The following is a 21,277-nucleotide window of genomic DNA, read 5'->3' as shown; positions in this document are numbered from 1 at the left end:
CCTCTATTCCATCTCTCTCGATTAACTAGGTCAAGACCAAGCATGCCTGATCGATCTTTTTTTTTTTTTTTGAAAATCTAGTTTGGTCTCTCATTCTCTAGAGCATTCCAAATCCTTGCGGGATCTGTATTTCTCACCCTCCCCACTTGAATTAGAAAATAGGGTTCCTGAACTTCTATAAATTAGGCCGCGCCGACCATCTTCCTCCCCTCTCCTCCTCTCTCTCGATCTCGATTAGGTCAAGACTAAGCATGCCTGTGGTGGAGCCTTACACGGGAATCCATGTGCTGCAGTCGGCCGCAGTTTATGCCCCGCGGCCGGTCGAGAGGGAGAGGGAAGAAGAGTTTGTGATCTCAGTCCAGTTCTACAAGCCATGCTATATCCGACGTTCGCTGTCCGATCCACCCCATCTTGAAGAGAACTTCATAACACATGTGCTTGTGTTGTTCCCTTTCTCCTTGGTCAAGCAAAAACGTCATGAGTCATTTTATAGAGGGGCGATGAAGCAGTATCTTTCGGAGATAGGTGTCTCTGAAACTCTACATACGTACAGAGATTCTCGATAAGTTGTTCCCGGTGATTGACGCTGCCGAGACCTACGAGGTGCCTATTCTTTTGATCATATTCGAGAGTACTGACCGGAGGGATAGTGATGAGATCTTGAGTTTCACTCCTACAGCTGAATCTGCAATCGAGGGTTTGGAGAAAGTGAGACTTGATGCTGCCATTATTGGACAATCACCGATGTGTGTTATATGTTGGAAGGATTTTGCACCCGAAGATGTTGGTCAGCTGATGGTTACTCGCATGCCCTGCTCTCACTGTTATCATGGAGATTGCATTGTCCGCTGGCTGAGCGTTAATCATCTATGTCCCATGTGCCGATACCCGATGCCAGTGGAGACCCAGCCATTATTATCATCGAATCCCCTGAGTCCTCCTCCTAATTGAGGAGGGGAGGGGAGGTTGCCTATATGTTATGCCGCTGCCGCTGCCTGTTTGTCAAGAGGTGCTCGCCTCTTGTTTCCTTTGTTTGTCTTTTCAATTACCAATTATCTAGCTGCTACTTTTATTCTGTATTGCTATGTATGTGACATTGGGTTTCTCGGCTTATGGTTAAACTTAATTTGGTTCTTCAGACTTAAATTACTTGGTTGAGTTATTGTTTGATTGTTTTGGTTTGCTATTTTATCATCTTTTACTGGTGGTTCTGTTGGGAGCTATATGCATCTTTCTTGCATAGCATATGTCAACCCTTTTTCATATTACAGTACCTAACTCGCTATTGGATCCCCTCCTTCCTAAGGAGTAGCTGCTCGTTTTCTTTGTTGTTTTCTCTCTGCTTCTTACCTGTCTTCTCAATTACCAATCAGCTAGCTGCTACTGAAATAAATATCATCATCTTTTATTTTGTCTGTTGGAAGCTATATGTTAGCTTAATCTGCAACAAATCTGGCTTGCCTTTGGTTTTTCAGACTTGCTTGCTTGTTTGACTGCCTAACACATATGATACTTGTTAAATTCAACTAGATTTCGGTTTGCAATTTGTCCTCTTTTAGTGGTGGTTTTGTTGGGAGCTATGCATGTGACAGGGTTTCCTCCCCTCTATTATTGAGTGGAGTCCCAGAGTTTCCTTCCCCTCTATTATCGAGTGGAGTCCCTACTTTTGTTAGCTCAGACTCGTACATCAGTACGTGATATGCTATACAATTCCGCATTAGTTCTTCAGACTTGTTTGCAATTGCGCATTGGTTCTTCAGACTTGCTTGCTTCTTGTCTGCTTTCCGAGCACAAACGGCTCGGATTTAGTTATCATCATTTGCTTGTTGGATTTAAACCAGATTGCATTGCTTCTTTGCAAGGCCCAAAGGAACAGCCACATATACTGTCCAACATGGCATCAGCTAAAGCATCACCAACCATGTTGCACGCTTCCTGTAAATGTGGCTGAGCTCAACCTTTTCCCTAGAACAGTCCTGCAGATGTTTGCACCTGTTAAACATGGCTCCCAAAGGATGAAGGTAAAGTGACAGTACTTACTCTCTGGAGGCACATCATGATATGCTGAGTGAAAAACTTTGTTTACCCCTGTATATTACATGTTCTCTAAACAAGAACATCACTCACTTTACGTTTACATGTATATCACTTGGGGTTTGGTCCAAGTGGTTTTGGATTCGAATGAGACCAAATATCATCCTCCTTTAGCATATTGCAAGAAATTGAGTGAAGATGTGTTACTCCATGATCCATATTGTACATTACATGTTGCTTTATAATAAACGGTTTATAGATCTTGATAGAAGCGGGGATTCAGGAGTGGTACAGTAAATCCAAACTCATATGTCCATACGAACCAATATGTATATGAGCATCCGAAATCTTTCTTATTTGCATACAATCAACAATCTAAATCCATCATTTTACCGCTCACATATTAAATCAATCTTTAAAGATCATCTCTACAAAAATTAATACAAACCAAAATCATTTACTCATTTTTTATTTATTTTTGGTTACAAAATCATTTACTCATTTGATTGCACTAAACAAATGAACACATTTGGTGAAAGTTAGCAGTGTCAAAAACTTATTGAAACGACTTTTCAACAGGGCACCTTTTACGCCAAGCCAAAAATCTTATCCACCACACCATTAAAGCCAAATCCTTGTTATAAGTTCGCGAATCTCCTCAAAAACTCATTTTGCTAGTCACTTTATCATCTTCCCGTAAACATTACCGATGAGTTGTTCTTGTTGGTCTCATGCTCTATGGAGAATACATATGAGATTAATAAGAAGTTAAGCTAAGCTAATGATTAATAAAAGCCATTAAAGAATAGAACGAACTTGGGATTGGGTATGAGCTTGAAATCAACAACAGTGAGGGATAGAGTTCTAGGAGAGCAAGGACTCTTTAGAAATTAGTAGTGTTCTTCGTTCTGGAATTTCAGACTTAAGGAGTATATATATGTTGCGCATAACCTCCGATTGATGGCGTGGCAAGGCACCAGCAACATACCTCAGTGATTAGCCAAGTGAAATGTCAAATACTATCAAAGCTTAAAGCTCATATCCCATTTTTTTTTTTTTACTCTTTGCTTTCTTAATAAAATAGTATATTTATTCAAAAATAAAATAAAATAGTATATAGTAAATTTCACTTCTCGGTAATTTTACTTATTTTTAATATGAATTGTCACAATATATGAAAATTCTATCGTGCTAAAAAATATATGATGTTGTGAGTTTTAATTAGTTAATTTAAAAAATTACATATTAAAAAAAAAAAAAAACCTCGAAGCACAACCTTTCCCTTCGTCGTGACTCGTGAGTGGTCAACGAAGCCGCGAATTTATTTTTTCCGTACTTTCTTACCCAAACATTTAAATTCGCTTTGAAATCGATGCGCGCATAAATTTCATATGATCCTTCTGCACCAAAATTAGGGTTTCGGCTCTCCAATGGTGGGCATGATGATGATGACCACCGCCAATTCCAACGAACGCATCGCTCGCCTCTTGGACTCCGCCGTCGTCGCCGCCGACATACCGTCCAAGCTCGACCGGCTAACCCAATTGAAGCGAGATTTACTCCGGCGAGACCCTGCTTTCATCTCCGAGCTCCTTCCTCGCCTCTTCGAGCTTCAGTCCGACCGGTTCAGTCCCGTTCGGAAATTTGCCACCGTGTGAGCTTTTCCTCAAAACCCTAGCTGTACTGTTTTCCCGCGTTTAATTTTTTCGTCTCTGAATTGCTTTACGAATTCGAATGTAGAATGCTCGGCGAAATTGGATTGATGCACGTAGATTTCGTGCCTGAGATTGTGCCGTCGTTGATTAATGTGTTAAGTGATGATACACCGGCTGTGGCTCGCCAAGCCATTACTAGTGGGAGTGAGTTGTTTCGCTGCGTTCTAGAGAAGGTTGCACTTCAGGTAACTAGTTAGAGTGGTTGATGCCGCCGCTGTAGTTTCGGATTAGTTTCAGTGATTTGTAATGTGTCATTGTTAATGTTTCAGGGTCTACATTCTAGTGAGTTGGACAGTTTGCTTGAGTCATCGTGGTCATGGATGTTGAAGTTGAAGGAAGAAATATTCTCGATAGCTTTTCAGGTATGTTATGATTGTGATGATGGCATATGAATGGATGGATTTCATTGTGGTATAATTCATGATCCTATCGTGCATATCAGCCAGGAAGCGGTGGAGTGAGGTTGCTGGCATTGAAATTTGTCCAGGAAGTTATTCTTCTTTATACTCCTGATCCTAATGGCTCCCAAGAGCCCCCAGCTCATGAAGGTAATCCGAAGTTATAGTTTGGTTCTGCATTCAAATTCAGAAAGTAAATGGCTTGGTTTTTGGCTTATAAAGGATGTTTGTTTTCTTTGTAGGACAATTGGTGGAATTTAATATATATTGGCTTCGTGGCGGTCATCCCCTACTCAATGTTGGAAATTTGTCAATTGAGGCTAGTCAAAGTATGGGCTCATTGCTTGATCAACTAAGGCTCCCAACTGTTAAGTCTCTTGGCAACTTAGTCATCGTTGTGCTTATTAATAGGTACTTCAGCTTTCTTTGTTCGTATACTTTTTCTTCCTCTAAAAATGTGGGCATCACACATGCTTTCAGTGAAGCATTTATATGACTGTGATCCAAAACTAGTGAAGATGTGATGGTTGTAGAAATTGTATAAAACACTTCTATAGAAAGAGGTCGTACAAAAAGAGAGTAAAAAGAGTTGTAGGAAGGGCTCCAAGTTTTACAAACACTGACTTTTGATAATATGCTTTTTTCTTTTAGTTGCATAATTGGTACAGTTTGTATCTTCTATCTAGAAGTGTTGTTCCTTTAAATTTGTTATTTATTCTTTACTCTGTTTAATGCTTCTTGACAGTCTTTCAGCAATTGCGAAGAATAGACCTGCCTTCTATGGTCGCATTTTACCTGTATTACTTGGGTTTGATCCCTCAACTGCTGTCATTAATGGGATACGTGTCTCAGGAGCACACTATGCCTTAAAAAATGCCTTCATCTCCTGCTTAAAATGTACTCACCAGGGTGCTGCACCGGTATGTTGTTCAATACCATACCATAAGAATACGTTAATTGTCTACTTGATTTTAAAAGATTCATAAATAATTGAGCGTTCTCTTTGTAGTGGCGAGATCGTTTAGTTGGGGCGTTGACCAAGATGAAAGATGGAGGGTTGGTAGAGCATGCCATTTATCCAGTTGGCAATATTAATGGAAATGTGGAGGGTCAAAACAATTCTCCAGTTATTAAGGTATTTGTCTCCTCCCTTCTCCCTTTTCTATTGCTGTTGGTCTGCACATATAAAGTTGATACGCTTGCCATGTGCACATTGCCATATTTGTATATTTGATCTTTTCAAACATGGATGTTTTGCAGGAAGAGGAGCCCACAGTTAGAACATCTACTGCTGTGCAAAGTAATTTTGGGAGGAAACGATTGGGAGCACCGGATAGTAGTGAACTTGCTGAGGATGAAGACGCCTCTGGAAAGCGTATCAAATCAACACCTAGTGTCTCAGAAGAATCGGCCAAAGATGTAGATAGGAATATTTCTGTGTCTCAAGATGACATTTCTTCAAGTGGGACAGCCACTTCCAGAGGAAGTGGTGATAGTGGACCTGTGCAGCAACTTCTTGATATGTTTGGCGCATTGGTTGCTCAGGGTGAAAAAGCGGTTGGTTCTTTAGAGGTTCTTATCTCAAGTTTCTCTGCTGACATGCTAGCTGAGGTAGTGATGGCTAACATGTGCAACCTTCCTCCCAATCTTCCTGGAGCTGAAGGAGATGATGTATCTTTGATAAACATGGTTATAGTTGGCGGCGATTCTCAAGTCAAATATCCCCAATCATTTATTGCCGATGTACTCTCTCTTACAAGTACTTTCCCTCCAATAGCTGCACTTCTGGATGCTCATCAGTCGGCGTCTTATAATATAGTGGTATTTTTTTTTCTTTTCATTTTTTCAACCCCCCTCTTTTGCCTGCTGAAGTTCTAGGAAAAAAGGTGTATAATTGAGGCAATGTTTCTGGTAATTTCAGAAATCTGAGCCGAAGGAAGAGCAGGTAACAGTTGTAGGTGATAGTGCTGTTGCATGTACTGATATGGATTATGAAGCTGAAACTGCTATGCTGCCTACTGGTTTACCAGCTTCACCTAATGTGTTTTCACCTGAGACGGAGAATGGTTGTCCGTCTCTTCCGTCTGATGTTGATGACATAGAGGGTCTTGAGAATGAAATACCTGGGCTCGATTCTTCTGCTTGTAATAGTGGATTATCAGAACCTGTTGTTGCATCCTCATCGACCTTCATGGATGTCGAAGATGCCAGTCTAGAGCAAGTTAGCAGTTTGAGTCAGCAGCCACTGCTTAATATACTTCCATCATTGTCGGCCGATAGGTCTGAGGAGCTTAGCCTTGGAGCAGCTGTTGCAGATGTCAACAGTCTGATATCTTCAACAGCAACATCAGTTGGGTTGACCCATCATCTTGTCCTGCCTAAGATGTCGGCGCCGGTTGTCATCCTTTCTGATGAAGAGAACGATCGTTTACAGAAGTTGGCTTTTACCCGCATAATCGAGGCATATAAGCAGATTGATGTTTCTGGCGGTTCCCAAGTTCGAATCTCTCTCCTTATACATTTAGGAGTCGAGGTAATAAATCTTGCTTTTTAGTGACAGCTATATAATTTGCCCTACTTGTGATGGTATTAATTTCCTTATTTGGATTCTAAATTTGTTAGTATGTTAAAACATTTTTTGGATTTAATTGGTTAAACCTTTATTTCTTCTTTGGCTTTTGTTGGGCTAGGGGAAGGGGATGAAATTAGTTCTTTCTTACTGAAGGCTAACAGTATGGTATCATAGTAGTGTCAATGTGGATCTTCCGAAAGCTGTGTTCTTTTATTGAACTCAAGTTTCTTTTATCTATTCTTTTGTAGTTCCCCTTGGACTTAGACCCCTGGAAACTGCTGCAGGAGCATATCTTGGCAGATTATACAAATCACGAGGCAAGTAAATATTTGTTTGTTCGTACTGGTTTCTTCTTCTTTTGCATGTGTTTTGATGGTTGTTTGAATACTATTTGCGTATATATTCTGTATTGGGTCATTTGATATTTAGGACTACACTTTTGGTTTATTACAGTTGAGAAGTCAGTTTTGGCCTTTTGCATACTATATCTGTGAGCATTGCATGCTGTTGCTCTGTGGAAGAGGATGATTTGTTTTAGGCATGCTTTTTTATTTTATTTTATTTATTTATTATTATTATTATTATTGTTATTGTTATTGCAATACTGAGGGAATAGATCTCTTTTTGTTCCTTCTTTTGATCTACTTGCTCAACAGTTAATTTATATGTAATGGAGTATTGTCATTGAGTTATCTTGCTCTTCTTTTTGTTTGGGTGTTGAAATTGTGGAAACTACAAGGAAAAAACATACCTGGTAAGTGTACAGGATGTTGTCAGTGTAAAAAAGATCTCTGAGATGATAGTCAGCATAGCTGGTGCACAACTGCTCGCTTATCTATATTAAGAATTATTAATGAAAGGGATGATAGTCCTTTCAAAAAAGCAATGAAATGATGGCTGTTTTTCTGATGTGTTCTTGTGTTGTCTTACATATATACTGGCTAACGGTTATCGTTGGATCTCTTCAGGGACACGAGTTGACGTTGCGTGTCCTATACAGGTTATTTGGAGAGGCAGAAGTGGAACACGATTTCTTTTCTTCTACAAACGCTACTTCTGTTTACGAAAAGTTCCTTTTAACTGTGGTGTGTTCTTATCTCTATATGTAAACAGTTTATTAATGCTGCTTCTGTTTATGTAATGTTCCTTTTGACTGTTGAAGATTTCTTTTTTGTTGTCTAAATTATTTTTGTGTCATTGCAGGTAGAAACACTTAGAGATTCTTTACCACCGTCAGATAAATCATTAAGTAGATTGCTTGGTGAGGTTCCATCTTTACCAAATTCAGTTTTGAAGTTATTGGAGTGCATGTGTTCGCCTGAAAATTGCGACAAAACTGAGAAGGAAGTACAAGGTGGGGATCGAGTGACTCAAGGTCTCAGTACTGTATGGAGCCTGATTTTGCTGAGGCCTCCTTTTCGAGATGGCTGCTTAAAAATTGCTCTACAGGTTCCTTCTGTTTATCTATACTCTTGTTTAGTTCGGTGTATACCATTTTGTGTATCCTTAAAGTACTTTTTCTGGTTTTCACCTGACTGTGTTTTTCTTGGTCCTCTGAAAGAGTGCAGTTCATCATCTGGAGGAAGTGCGTATGAAGGCTATACGTCTGGTACTTATTCGCAACTTACTATTAGAGTTGAATTAGATATTTGGTTCTAACTTTTTGTTTTTCTTTTTCCTGGGTTCTTTCATCAAACAGGTTGCAAACAAGCTTTATCCATTGTCAGCCATTGCCAAGCGAATTGAAGATTTTGCTATTGAAATGTTGCTTACTGTGAAAACTGATGATGCAACTGAAAGAACAGATGCTGATGGATCAAAAGCTGAATCCCAAAAGGTTCAATCTATGCATTGCCCATGTGGGTTTTCACTGTATTATTAACTTGATTTAGTCTGTTAACATCTAATTTTCTTTTGTCACAGGATTCTGACTCAGAAAAACATTCGAATGAACCTCCAGCAGTGAGTGGCAACCAAGATATCTCCTCTGATACTCATCAATCATGCAATTCTCAAAGTATGTCACCGCTTTCAATTGCCGAGGCAGAGCGGTGTCTGTCATTGTATTTTGCTCTGTGCACAAAGGTTTGACTTTATCTTACATAGTTTCTTCTTATTTGCATTCGGTGACTTTTTTTTTTCAATTTTAATTAATTTTTGTTGAAGTTAACATAAGTTGTGTATTCTGTAATCTGATTTCAGAAGCACTCTCTTTTTCGCCAAATATTCGCTGTGTATGGAAATGCATCAAAGGCGGTTAAGCAGGTTTATTGACGTAGAAATGAGCATAGTGCTTGCAATTACTGGCCCATGTGGTGTTTCTTCTTATCAGTTGTTTGGTGCAGTGCAGGCAGTTAATCATCATATTCCAAAACTAGTGCGTACAATGGGCTCATCACGAGATCTTCTTGATATTATTTCAGACCCTCCGTCTGGAAGCGAGAACCTCCTGATGCAGGTTTTATATTATTGACATGATAGTTCTGCCCAAGCTATATAATGATAAATTACACCTTTTAATCCCAACTGCCCTTTGGTTAATTTCCCCAGGTTTTGCATACACTGACAGATGGGGCAGTTCCCTCTCAAGAGCTGATATTTACCATTAGGAAGTTATATGATTCAAAACTGAAGGTATTTTGAACAGTTTCTAATGCTTCTTGTAAAAGTACTGAAGCTATAAACTAATATATGGTTGGTTGTGAATAATTACAGGACATAGAGATTCTCATTCCGATATTACCATTTATACCAAAAGATGAGGTTCTTTCCCATTCTCTCATTTCCTAATTGGGTCTACTATGCAATCTGTGTTTATGTTGGTGTTACCTGTTACACATATTTCTTTATATGAACTTCTTGTGTGTGGTTGAGCTATAGGTATCTAGCTAAACAATTCTTGACAATGGACTTTTAGAATGACGTGGAGTCTAGTATAAACCTATGTTTTTTGCCAAATTGTTATCTTGATGTGGATATGCTGAATGATGAGCCATTTTTATAGTCTTAATAACTTAGTTGATTCTTCTTTTTTGGTTACAAAATAGCTTAGTTGATTCTGAATGTTTTTTTTTTCTCTCTCTCTCTCTCTCTTTTTGTACTAAACCTAAACAATTTTTTCCACAACGTTCACCCAATCAAGAATGCAGAAAATTTCAAGAAACTCATTATAAATTGTTTAGTTACTATCATTCATTCAAGCTGAATATTAAGATAAAAGGAAATTATCTAAACTTTGATGCCCATAAAGACACCATTGATATGCTCCTTCCCATTGGGAATTTATCCCCTTCCACACAATCCATAGAACTGCCATGATTGCATGTGCTGCTTTCACATGATATTATCTATCTTGTATTGCATAAATTCCGAGTAAACTAAGTTCCATTCAATCATTTATACTGCCGATTATACTTTACATTGCTTTCAGATTGTCAGTCAGCAAGCTTTTCTTTTGTTAAAGCTTTATATGCCTGTCTTTGTTAGGTTATGTTAATCTTTCCCCAGCTTGTGAATCTTCCCCTGGATAAGTTCCAAGCAGCACTAACTCGCACACTACAGGTAATGTTTCCTTTGTTAATTCTTGGCAATCTAAGTGTTCGAAGTGTATCGGTTTTCTTACTGTGAGGAAAGATTCATTAAAAGACTTAAATATGCTTGTAAAGCATCTGTTATGCTCTTCTTGATCCTACATTGTGATTGCACAGGGATCATCCCATTCTGGTCCTCTTCTCGCTCCAGCTGAAGTATTGATTGCTATCCATGGGATTGATCCTGACAGAGATGGAATTCCATTAAAGAAGGCATGTCTTCTATTGTTTTCTTGGTTGGAACTTGGAAGTCGTTCTGAGGGACAATAATTAATGACTGAATAACTTTCTTGCAGGTCACAGATGCATGCAATGCATGTTTTGAGCAGCGACAGATATTCAACCAACAAGTTCTTGCTAAAGTTCTGAATCAATTGGTTTGTAACATTGTACTGTTGTGAACTTTACTTTTGGTTACCACCTCTTTTAAGCATATGCTAATGAAAAACAAGATTCGTACTTGCAGGTTGAGCAGATTCCCCTTCCTTTACTGTTCATGCGTACAGTATTGCAAGCTATTGGTGCTTTTCCTGCACTGGTAAGATCAGCATCTCTCGTAGAGCTAGAGACCATGGGCTACACCTATGCTAGATTGCATAACACAATCATAGAGTACAGCATATGGTGCTGAAAAGATTTTTTTATATTAATCCATCCCGCTTTAAAAATACTTTTAAATGATCAGACAGTTCTGTTGTGCTAGCAATTCTGTAGGGAAAAAAAAAGAGAGTATCTATTTATTTTGTAGTGTGAAATTTTAGTACTTCTGATTTGGCTTTTGGGTAAATGATTATGACTTTCAAGTCTGTCAAAGTTAAACGGACCATAATAGATCTAACAAACACAGAATTCTTCGTGGTCAACTATTTAAATGTTATTACATTTGTAGTCTTTGACCCCAGTTCTTTATATCAGAGTCAGTTGATTTTTATGTGTGTGTGTGTGTGTCCTAACTTTCTAATTTTAACTTATTAAGTTATATCAAGTTACTGATTGTTGATTTGCTTTACCGGTGAATATTGTAGGTGGATTTTATAATGGAGATCCTCTCTCGACTTGTGAGCAAACAGGTAGCTTTCAGTATCTTAAGCTTGTTGCTTGTCATATCTAATATATATTTTATTAATGTGATTGATGAACTGTTGCAGATATGGAAATACCCAAAGTTGTGGGTGGGATTCCTGAAGTGCGCATTGTTGACAAAGCCTCAGTCATTTGGCGTGTTGCTTCAGGTGCATACATGTTGCGTTCTCCATGCAATTACTATAGTTCTGTGACAGACTTAAATTGCGGCACAAGCTTAAAAAGAGATTTGTTTTATCTATATTTATAAAATTTAACTTTGGGTTTTAATTTTTGTTTAAAAAATTATCAATCTCTATTTCAGATTATCATCTCATAATTAGGATGTTATTTTGGTCATTGCTCATGTGAATAGACCTTATCATAATAGGGTTGGAGGATTTGTTATATTGATCAAGGTTTCACATATTGAAGCAATACCTGAAATTCTCTTCTTCCTTTCTTTGTCAACCTCTTTTTATGTCTTTATTCTCCAATTAGCTTAATTTTCTTCTTTCTCTCTTTTTACCACTTTTCTTGCTGAGTTATGTCAAATCTTTATCCTTATTGGATAGTTCCCATTTCTACACCTATTTTTCATCTTAAGTGTGTAGATTTGGACCCGTGCAACCAACTTTTTTCCGTAGAAACTGTTGTTTTCATACCCTTACCAATGGTGTCTATGTTATTGTCTTTCAGCTACCTCCAGCACAGCTAGAAAATGCATTGAAGAGAACTGCAGCTCTGAAAGCACCCTTGGTTGCCCATGCTAGCCAACCAGATATCCGATCTTCACTTCCAAGGTGAACGAAAAATCTGTCTCATTTGACATTAAAGCTCTCTTAGTGGAGGAAGCCTGAGTGGCTAATTGAGGAACTTGATTTGGATATTTTCTTTTGCAGGTCTATATTGGTAGTTTTGGGAATTGTTTCAGATTCTCAGGCACAAACGAGTCAGGCAAATACTGGAGATGCAAGCAACTCAGACAAGGAGGCAGTCACGGAGAAATCAAAAGAAGAATCATCTAGTGCTTGTTGAAATGCCGAGTCAACTTAAACTTGTGGAGAATATACCAAGAGGGCATTGGCCGAGTTCCAAGCTCCTAAATACATGAGTAAATATGCTGCAGTCTATCGAGACGCTGATGGAAAGGCAAGTCGAGGCGGTCATATTGTGTTTTATCAAATGGCCAAAGCAACCAGGTCGATAGCTGTATCATAGGGATGCATGTACCAAAGAATTACTTCATTTTTAAAATAGGCATTAATTTTTAAATGAAATATTGAAATAGCAAAGCATAGATCGATCATAGAAAATAATTTGAAGTATTTATGTAACACTGGACCATTCCACAATTTTCTGAGTGGAATTGATATTGTTTTCAGTGCCTATCTCATGCAACTTCAGTCGAATTTTTTTGTTATTCTGTTGATGAACCTTTTATGGGTGCAAACTATTCCTTGTTTTCTTTTTGGCATCATAGATAATACATTACTGCCCTGAGTGGCTTTGATTAAAGTTATATTACTAACTTTACTACAGTATTGAAGTCGATATTCTGCATCGCTTGCCATTGACACCGAGCAAATATAACAAATTTATGTTGACATGTATACTCCAAGGAATTGTAAAGGCAAAATTCGCACCTACATCCCACAACGTAAAAATGGAGCACTAGTGTTTTCATGTATCTCTACATGTCTGAAAATCTAGAATTTAGTTATATAAAACATTAAGTGAGGCTTGGAGGTCAGAAATGAGAATGAAATTATGCAAGAGTCGCAAAAATAAATAAATAAAAAACAAAAATAACAAACGTTTTACCTTTTTATTTTTTGGTCTGAAAATGTTTTTTATACCTTACGAATGAAGAAACCAAATGAGCCACGAAATCTACAAGTTACATGACAAAGCAGTCTCGCCAAACAAAAACCGACCAAACAAACAAGGGTCCTTGACCAAAAGCACCAAAATGAACAAAAATTATCCCACTTACCCCGGTAAGAGATTTTTATTCCCAACTACACAATTTGACAGCAAATTACCATTTTACCCTCAATCAAATTAATCAATTACAGCTACAGCTGCCACTCTGTCTCCTTTCTCTCCACAGACGTAGCGGACTCTCTCTCTCCGAAGACGTCTGCTTTTCTCTCTCCCCGATCCTCCAGTCTTCTTCGTCGACGGAGTTCTCACCGGCGATAGCGACGGCGACGACGAGAGCCTCCAAATCTAGATGCTCCGCGCGACTTTACTGAGCCGACCGGAGGCGCCGTCACCGGGATGGCTGAGAATACCGATCACTGGGCGATAATTGAGCTTGGGGTCAAGCGCCGTACACCTCTGCGAGGAGTCTGAGGCGGCGAATTGAGTGGGGAGCAGAATGTCGGCGTCGACTGGGCCTTGTCGGAGCTGACCTCGTTGGAGAGGGGAAATCAAGAAGGGGATCCGACGATTTTCGATGGTCTTCAACCTCAGTCCTAGTCTCACCTTCACAGCCTCTCTCTACCATGGTCTCTGATTCAGGCCATTATTATCCTGCAACAGTGCTACAGAGGCCGAGCTTGGATCCCTCAGCAACATCCAACGTCCGACCGGTGCAGAGGATTTCTCGGTTTGCTCCGATATGGTGCCCAGAGTATTTCTCTGGGTGGCCAAATAATTTTTTTTTTTAGTGAAGTGTAGGCAGAAAGAAAAAAGAAAAAGTTTTCTACAATTTGTTCTTATTCTACACATGCAGAGCTTTGAAAAAAATTTCATCATCTAATTTGGTCTTGTTTACTTTATACAATCTGTTCTTTTCTGCTTCTTTTATTTGGCAAAATGGAGGCAGAAGGCCCGGAAAGAAAGAAAAATGAAGAAAAAGAATTCTATTGGGGAGCAATAGGCGCCTATTGGGGGGCAATAGACGTTTTTAAATTGATATAATTTATTCGTTTTTTTTCTTTAAACAAAGTTTTATTTGTCTAAATTTAGAGAGATTAGTTCATATTCTGGCAACCGAAAGTTCTATTAGGGGACAATAGACATCTATTGGGGGGCAATAGACGTATATTGAGGGGCAATACATGGCTGATAGACGTCTATTGGTGGGCAATAGATGGTTGATAGACGTTTATTGGGGGGCAATAGACGGCTGATAGTCGTCTATTGAGGGCCAATAGACGTCTATTAGGGGGCAATAGACGTCTATTGGGGGCAATAGACGTCTATTGGGGGCAATAGGTGTCTATTGCCCCTCTATTAGGGGGCAATAGATGTCTATTGGGGGCAAAAAAACTTTCCGGTGAGATTTTCAGCAAATTCCGGTGGGCGGCAGCCGGTGACCGGAATCCGGCGACCGGTGACCAGATTCCGGCGAAAGTTGGCCGGATTCCGGCGAAAGTTGACCGGATTCCGGCGGCCGGTGACCGGATTCCGGCGACCGGTGACCGGCTCCGGCGAAGTCTCCTATGGTTTCTCTCTCTTCCATTTTCTCTATCTCTCTCTCTAAGTAACAAAGAGGTGAGGGGTAAAATGGTATTAAAAAAAATTAAAAACAAAAAAAAAATCTTAATGGGGTATTAGGGAAGACTCCCTTAGAGTGTATTGGGTAAGAGAGAATTAAAAAAACTTAATGGGGTAAGTGGGAAAAAAATCCCTAGAAATGGGGTAAATGGACGAAAGCCCAACAAAGAAACAAAAAGTCTCAATATATACACGAAGAAGTGAATATGTTGTAGAACCTACATCCAAATCTATTTCCATTTTTACAGAAAGCTCCAAAAATTGTTTATGTTTCGACTCGGGTAGGCTAGGGCTTAACAAAACTACAACAGAGACTATGCTTAGAAATCAAATCTCGCGAGAGATCCAGGCGACCATATGAAGGAGTGAAGCCGAAACTCAGATGGTTTATTCAAGTCATTACCCGTTGGATTTCCAGACCCACCTCTCTTACTTTCGTGTCAGGAAACTGGTAGGTGATGGTGATTCTCACAAAGCTTAATCCCTATATTAAACAATAAAAAATTATTAACTTTGGTAAAAGTAAGCTCCAGCAGAGACATCTCTTGTACAGAAGAAGGTATACCAAGCTAAGTTTATGCTTGCTCATAAGTTCTCATAAAAAAACAAACTTATGCTTGCTCCAGCAGAACCTAGATATTAAACACACTAGTAAGTGGAAAACAAACTTAGCATAATAATTGCAGACAAGTATACCAAGCTTGACCGAAAGAAATGTGTTCGATCTTTGGTTTACTATCAGACTCCTCAACCCAAAGACTAGGAAAATATTAAACACAGTAGTAAGTGGAAAACAAATTGAGCATGATAGTTGCAGAGACAAGTATACCGACCTTCTCTGAAAATACGAATTCGATCTCAAACCACTTCAACCCAGCTTCCGCTGCTGGAGTACAAACAATGCTAAAACCTCCTAAAATGAACATACAGCATGTGACAATATCAAAAGTAGAAAACAACTGTAGAACAAATCTGTGAATAATGGAAGACCAACCATACGGCAGTGTTCCGTTACATATGTAAGAAAATAAACAGCCTTCACAGAAAGTAAGGTATTTGTTGGCTTCACTTATTACCTGCTCGACTGATTGAGACGGGATGACAGAGGTTGAGAAAATTCACTTTTCTGTGCCAGACTGCTAGGGCACCAGCGACAGCAATTGTTCCCTATTCTTCATCAGTTTTTGTGCGGTTGGTGCGAAAAACTGCATAGATTCATGAACGTACACCTGCATCCCACATCACAGTCAAGAGTTTTGATTGTTGTCCTCTGGTTATGAGTAAACATCAGAATGGCAGGAACCTTCTTTCCGTTCATGTTTGGGCCATTAGAAAAAAATTCCTGTAATAGTGGGAAGTTCATTGTGGAAAACCAGGAGAAAAGATTTTTAAGGACATAAGCTTACCAAGGACCAAGGTGTTGCAATCTGGGCTCTAATATTGGAAAGCTTGTGATGGTGTCCATGCAGAACCAGGATGCATAATACCAAGTGCACGCTGAGAATTTCAAGTCGATGGGATGCAGCATCATGTTTTCTGGGAACTATATATATATATATCTAGAATCTGGTCCTGTTTACAAACAAATCTATGTTGAAGTACGATGAGGATTGTGACACAGATAGCTTTATCCATCTAGTATACAATATAAATTACAATCACCAACAATTTATCAATTCTAATAGCAGGAAGTAATGGAATTGGCTGGCAGAGATATGTAACACATCAGAATTCAAAACTTAACAAAACATAGAAAGAAACCCCTAAATCGTCAATGCGTTTTCCAAATAATGCCGGGCTAGTTTGTTCACCAAACCAGGCATATTTGCAGAAAAAGGCATGGACTGCCTCTGAGATGGAAGCGTTTGTAAAATTGTGTCCATCTCCTTCTCATCAAAACAGTTTCATTTCTTCACAAATATTCATATATTACGAAATACCTTACTTTCTGTGAAGGCTGTTTATTTTCTTACATATGTAACGGAACACTGCCGTATGGTTGGTCTTCCATTATTCACAGATTTGTTCTACAGTTGTTTTCTACTTTTGATATTGTCACATGCTGTATGTTCATTTTAGGAGGTTTTAGCATTGTTGGTATATTCTAAACTGGTGTAGTTGTTACTGTAAGAGATTTGCATATGTCCAGCTTATGGTGATTGAAGTTGAAACTAATACTTGGTACGAAAAATTGATTCTGGTTTTTGGTATTATGGAAATGCTAGATTGACAGAATGCTGGTTTTTAATATGGATCATGTAATGTGAGGTAGTTGAAGTGGTTTTTAATATGGATCATGTACTCAAGCAGCGGAAGCTTGGTTGAAGTAGTTTGAGATCGAATTTGTATTTTTGGACAAGGTCAGTATACTTGTCTCTGCACTATTATGCTCAAATTGTTTTCCACTTACTAGTGTGTTTAATATTTTCCGAGTCCTTGGTTTGAGGAGTCTGATAGTAAACTAAAGGTCTAACATATTTTCTTGGTTACCTTTGAGCAACTATATCGTTTTAAGTGTTTCTTTGAAGTAATCATTGACAAAGTCTTTTGTTTTGTTTCAGGTTGATAATGAGCCCCTGCGTCTTACTTCCTTTGAAGCTGCTGCCTTTCCATAGGAGATTCTTAAGAGGAGCTAATATTTGACTTTCTTTGTATTCCATTTGTGGATGTCATATTTGCTGTAATAATTTCAATATGTTGATCATATATTAGTTTTGGTACGTTTAGAGTTGGACATGATATTTGTGGTTAAAGGCCAATAACCACAGCACTCCGGCTTTAATAGAGTTAATAGCCATAAATTAATGGTTGTGGCCATAGGCCTCATTTGGATTAGCCACACTCCGTCCTTGATAATCATGAATTAATGGTTGTGGCCATAGGTCTCATTTGCCGAATAGCCGTTACAATCATTAACCTCCACCAGCGCTTGATCAAAGCTCCAAGTTGTCACCCGCATTGGTGAAGGTGTAGGAGAAAACAGCTCTCAGTTTGTTCTTGGACTGTGACTCTTCCATTCTAGTTCCATTAGTCTAATAAGCAACCATGAAAGAGTGATGGTTGAAGGCTTTACATATGTTCAACTCTCCAACGATAAAATGACCGTTGGAGACAAAAGTCATCCCCCTTCTTTGTACTTCCCCAAGATCAGCTTGTATTTCCCCATCCTTCCTTCAACGCAGAGGCTAACTAGTCTCGCTGTTTTTAAACTGAGTGAGATGCTATCAAATTGACAAATTCCTAGACAAGTCGTACCCTAGCAGACGGTGAGATAGGGCGACTAATAAGGTTTTGCTGCAGTAAAACCGTAAACGGAGAATTTGCTATAACAGAAGATAAATAACCAAAATTTGAGACTTTACTGGTTAGATCTTCTCAAACCTTATTATATGCCTGACTCTTGATTTATTTGTGCTAACAGGGTTTACGGTGCAAATAGTACAGTTACCTGGTGGAAAATATGGTATTGTTCAAGTAAATTCAGAATATGTGTCTGTCCCAAACTCTAGGTTACTTGACCGAGTGGTAATATGGTTAGAATTAGAAAATATCGATTCCTTTAAACATGTTATCAGCACGAGCCCTAACTGTCACGCCCCGAATTTTAAATACAATTAAAAATCCGAAACATGAATTAATACAACTCACATAAATACAACCTGAATTTTTTTCTCAAAACAACCACACCTCACATCGCTCGATATTACATAAACCAAATCTCAAATTTGTTTATTACAGCACACTCTCACCAAATTATATTGTAAGGCTCAAATGAGCATAACTCACCTCACAATTACAATTGCTGTAAAACTAAAACAAATTCTCTAACCCGCACGATCACCGTCCTGATTCTCCTGACCTGCAGGATTACCCGCTACACCGTTTGAATAGTGTACCGGGATTGCAACAATACAAACCCGGTAAGCTTTTTGCAAAGCTCGTATGAGTAAATGAAAGGATTGCACGATTTAAAGTAACACAATCAACTCAAGCACATTTTAATTTTGTTTTGCATAAGAATTGAAGTGTACAACATCACTTCAAGCATCAATCAACTCACATCTCATCATGACTACTCAATAATAAACAACTTCTTACTCAATATATACTCACAGGCTTATGATTTATTTATATAAATCATCCCATGCAGTATATTATACTTACAGGCTTATGATTAATTATATTAATCACCCCATTCAGTATATCATACTTACAGGCTTATGATTAATTATATTAATCACCCCATTCAGTATGTCATGTCATACCCAAGGGCATATGATAACTCGTTTATCCCCCAAGCAGTATGACGGCAGACAGACTAGAGCTCTAACTGTATCGTAAAGTGTCACCTGGGCCAAGGTTCACCTTACGAATGACTGCTTTTCTTAATTCACTCGACTCCTCATTTAATTCATCTCAACGACTCAACTATCGCACTTTACTCAATTACCCATTATCATAGACAACACAACATCTAAGATAAATCACATATTCCAAGGGTAATGCTCAAAATATAACTCAGTAAATCACACCATCCAATATATATTCCACGTAAATATATATATACGTAGTCACCCACACAAGAGTGACCACTAATACCAACTATAGTTCACATGCAATAAAATCTAGAAATTCATTTTTATAGTTTAAATACATTTTACTTATCTATGGACCGTAGTCGATCAAGTCCATATAATTTAAAACAAATATTTATTTTAGTAAAACAATTTCCACAATTTCTCAATTAAATAAAATCACCGAATTTCGGTTCGTGAATGAACCATGTGCGATTTACTCACCTCGATATTCCCGCTGCGTCTTCAATTCAACACAATACACACCGAAATCGTTCACCCAAGGGAGACCGTCAATCACCTAATCACACATGACCTTAACTTAGCCAATAGCTCAAAAACATACTCAAACGACAATCCAACGGTCGGATCGAAATTAAATGATGATCCAACGGTCGGATCCTCACGGATCGCCTTTAGGATCACCCCCCAAAAATCATCACGAAGATCCAACGGTCAGATCTTCCTGAATCGTCCTTACTAACATCTTCACAAATTTATACAAAAATCCGACGGACGGATTCTCACGAATCGCCTCCCTAATCACCGTTTTGCATTTATACGAAGATCCAACGGTCGGATCTTCGCCCATGACCACACAAAGCCACTGGGACAGTCATAAGATCATCGTATCAAAACTACAAGTCCATCTGACGGTCCTAACTTCACATATCACAAATCTAACGATCGAAATCGATCGAAACTTAAAAATTCATAACTTCATCATACGATATCCAAAAATTATGAATTATATATGCAAACGATCGTATCGACACGTAGAACACAAAAATGGACAGAAACTGTCCTTGGGGTGTCCGGAGGTCGCCGGAAACCACCATCACAGTGGCGGCACCGCCACCCATCCAAAGTCAAAATTAGACAAAACTCCCAACATCAAAGTCCTTCAACTCAACTCCAATTTCACTTTTCATAACTACACCAAAGTCAGATTATAAGCCAAAAAGTAGAATTTCACCTCGCAAGTTTTGAAACCCGAAGAACCCTAGTTTCCCAATCTTCAAAATTCGATCACCCCGGATCAAATCGCTGCAAGCCTTCTTGGGGATAGCTTCTACTTCCTCTGGGCTAGAAAAGCCCTCAAAGAACTCGAGCTATAGTGGCCGGAGCTGGGAGAACCAAGGTGGCGAAGGAAGACGATTTCCAGCTCGGCTGTGCGGCTTCTCGGTCTTCTAGCGGCCACCACGATGGTTATCTCAAGTCGATGTCTTCTGGAAAGTTGTAGAAAACTTCACGGTGAGAAAAATTGCTTTTGGAATCAGGTCGATCGGAGGCCTGTAGAGGAAGATATGGCCAGACAAAGTAGAGCCCAGAAAAAGTGGGGAAGAGCGATTTCGTCTCCGACGAGGCTCTCTTCTCGACCTTGTAGAGCCTCATACAGCTCGTATTTCACTTCGATTTCTTCTACAAACTCGTAAAGGGGGTCGAGACCAGAAAAACCCACTTTGTTTCACATCAATCGGTGGCCGGATGAGGAAGAACGAAGGTGACGAAGGGAGGGGGTCGCGGCTGGGCTCGGGAGAGAAATGGGGAGAAATTTCTGGAGTTCCAGAAATTCTGTCCTCATTTGCAATATTCGGATTTTTTTTCATATTTATAGAAAATCCCAATTTTCAAATATTTGTAACTTATTCATACGAACTCCGAATATTACGTTCCATATGTCCACGAACTCGTATCGACGCGCTCTACAACTTTCATGAAGGAAGTTTTCCCAATTTCCCAATGTATAAAAAGTCAACTCCTTTGACCCCCCTAAAACGTTCAGTTTTCAAAATAAAATCGTTCGAACTAATTCCACACTCCT

General features: G+C 39.0%; 1 protein-coding gene and 3 long non-coding RNA genes across 4 annotated transcripts; 2 read left to right on the top strand and 2 right to left on the bottom strand.

Moving 5' to 3' along the window:
* Positions 1-2,264, top strand: LOC133723535 (uncharacterized). Its single transcript, XR_009853085.1, has 2 exons — positions 1-1,009; positions 1,863-2,264. It is a non-coding gene; the product is annotated as an uncharacterized LOC133723535 (long non-coding RNA).
* A 1,056-nt stretch (positions 2,265-3,320) lies between these two features.
* On the top strand, positions 3,321-12,889 carry LOC133720221 (uncharacterized). Its single transcript, XM_062146428.1, has 27 exons — positions 3,321-3,688; positions 3,775-3,934; positions 4,019-4,111; positions 4,192-4,297; positions 4,390-4,558; positions 4,893-5,067; positions 5,157-5,282; positions 5,408-5,968; positions 6,069-6,680; positions 6,968-7,036; positions 7,688-7,804; positions 7,923-8,168; positions 8,281-8,328; positions 8,419-8,556; positions 8,643-8,804; positions 8,922-8,984; positions 9,070-9,177; positions 9,270-9,353; positions 9,435-9,482; positions 10,206-10,280; positions 10,427-10,522; positions 10,606-10,686; positions 10,776-10,847; positions 11,335-11,379; positions 11,458-11,541; positions 12,071-12,174; positions 12,274-12,889. Exons 1-27 carry the CDS (start codon positions 3,465-3,467, stop codon positions 12,407-12,409), a joined length of 4,002 nt encoding a protein of 1,333 aa, XP_062002412.1. The 5' UTR covers positions 3,321-3,464; the 3' UTR covers positions 12,410-12,889.
* A 2,154-nt stretch (positions 12,890-15,043) lies between these two features.
* LOC133723807 (uncharacterized) lies at positions 15,044-16,171 on the bottom strand. Its single transcript, XR_009853283.1, has 3 exons — positions 15,955-16,171; positions 15,712-15,791; positions 15,044-15,362 (listed from the first exon to the last, which is right to left on the bottom strand). It is a non-coding gene; the product is annotated as an uncharacterized LOC133723807 (long non-coding RNA).
* Positions 16,172-18,508: 2,337 nt separating this feature from the next.
* Positions 18,509-20,841, bottom strand: LOC133722607 (uncharacterized). The gene is made up of 3 exons (XR_009852863.1): positions 20,429-20,841; positions 19,678-19,753; positions 18,509-18,752 (listed from the first exon to the last, which is right to left on the bottom strand). It is a non-coding gene; the product is annotated as an uncharacterized LOC133722607 (long non-coding RNA).
* Between the last annotated feature and the right edge of the window lie 436 nt (positions 20,842-21,277).

Source organism: Rosa rugosa, chromosome 7 (genome assembly GCF_958449725.1).
Source record: "Rosa rugosa chromosome 7, drRosRugo1.1, whole genome shotgun sequence".
NCBI classification, from domain to species: domain Eukaryota; kingdom Viridiplantae; phylum Streptophyta; class Magnoliopsida; order Rosales; family Rosaceae; genus Rosa; species Rosa rugosa.
This window is presented reverse-complemented; position numbering and strand designations above follow the sequence as displayed.

Bases quoted from the DNA above. Each gene is read 5' to 3' on its own strand.
- LOC133720221 (XM_062146428.1), top strand. From the start codon at position 3,465: ATGGTGGGCATGATGATGATGACCACCGCCAATTCCAACGAACGCATC. The intron at 4,112-4,191 runs GTATGTTATGAT...CGTGCATATCAG, and splicing joins TATTCTCGATAGCTTTTCAG to CCAGGAAGCGGTGGAGTGAG. The intron at 10,687-10,775 runs GTTTGTAACATT...TCGTACTTGCAG, and splicing joins CTAAAGTTCTGAATCAATTG to GTTGAGCAGATTCCCCTTCC.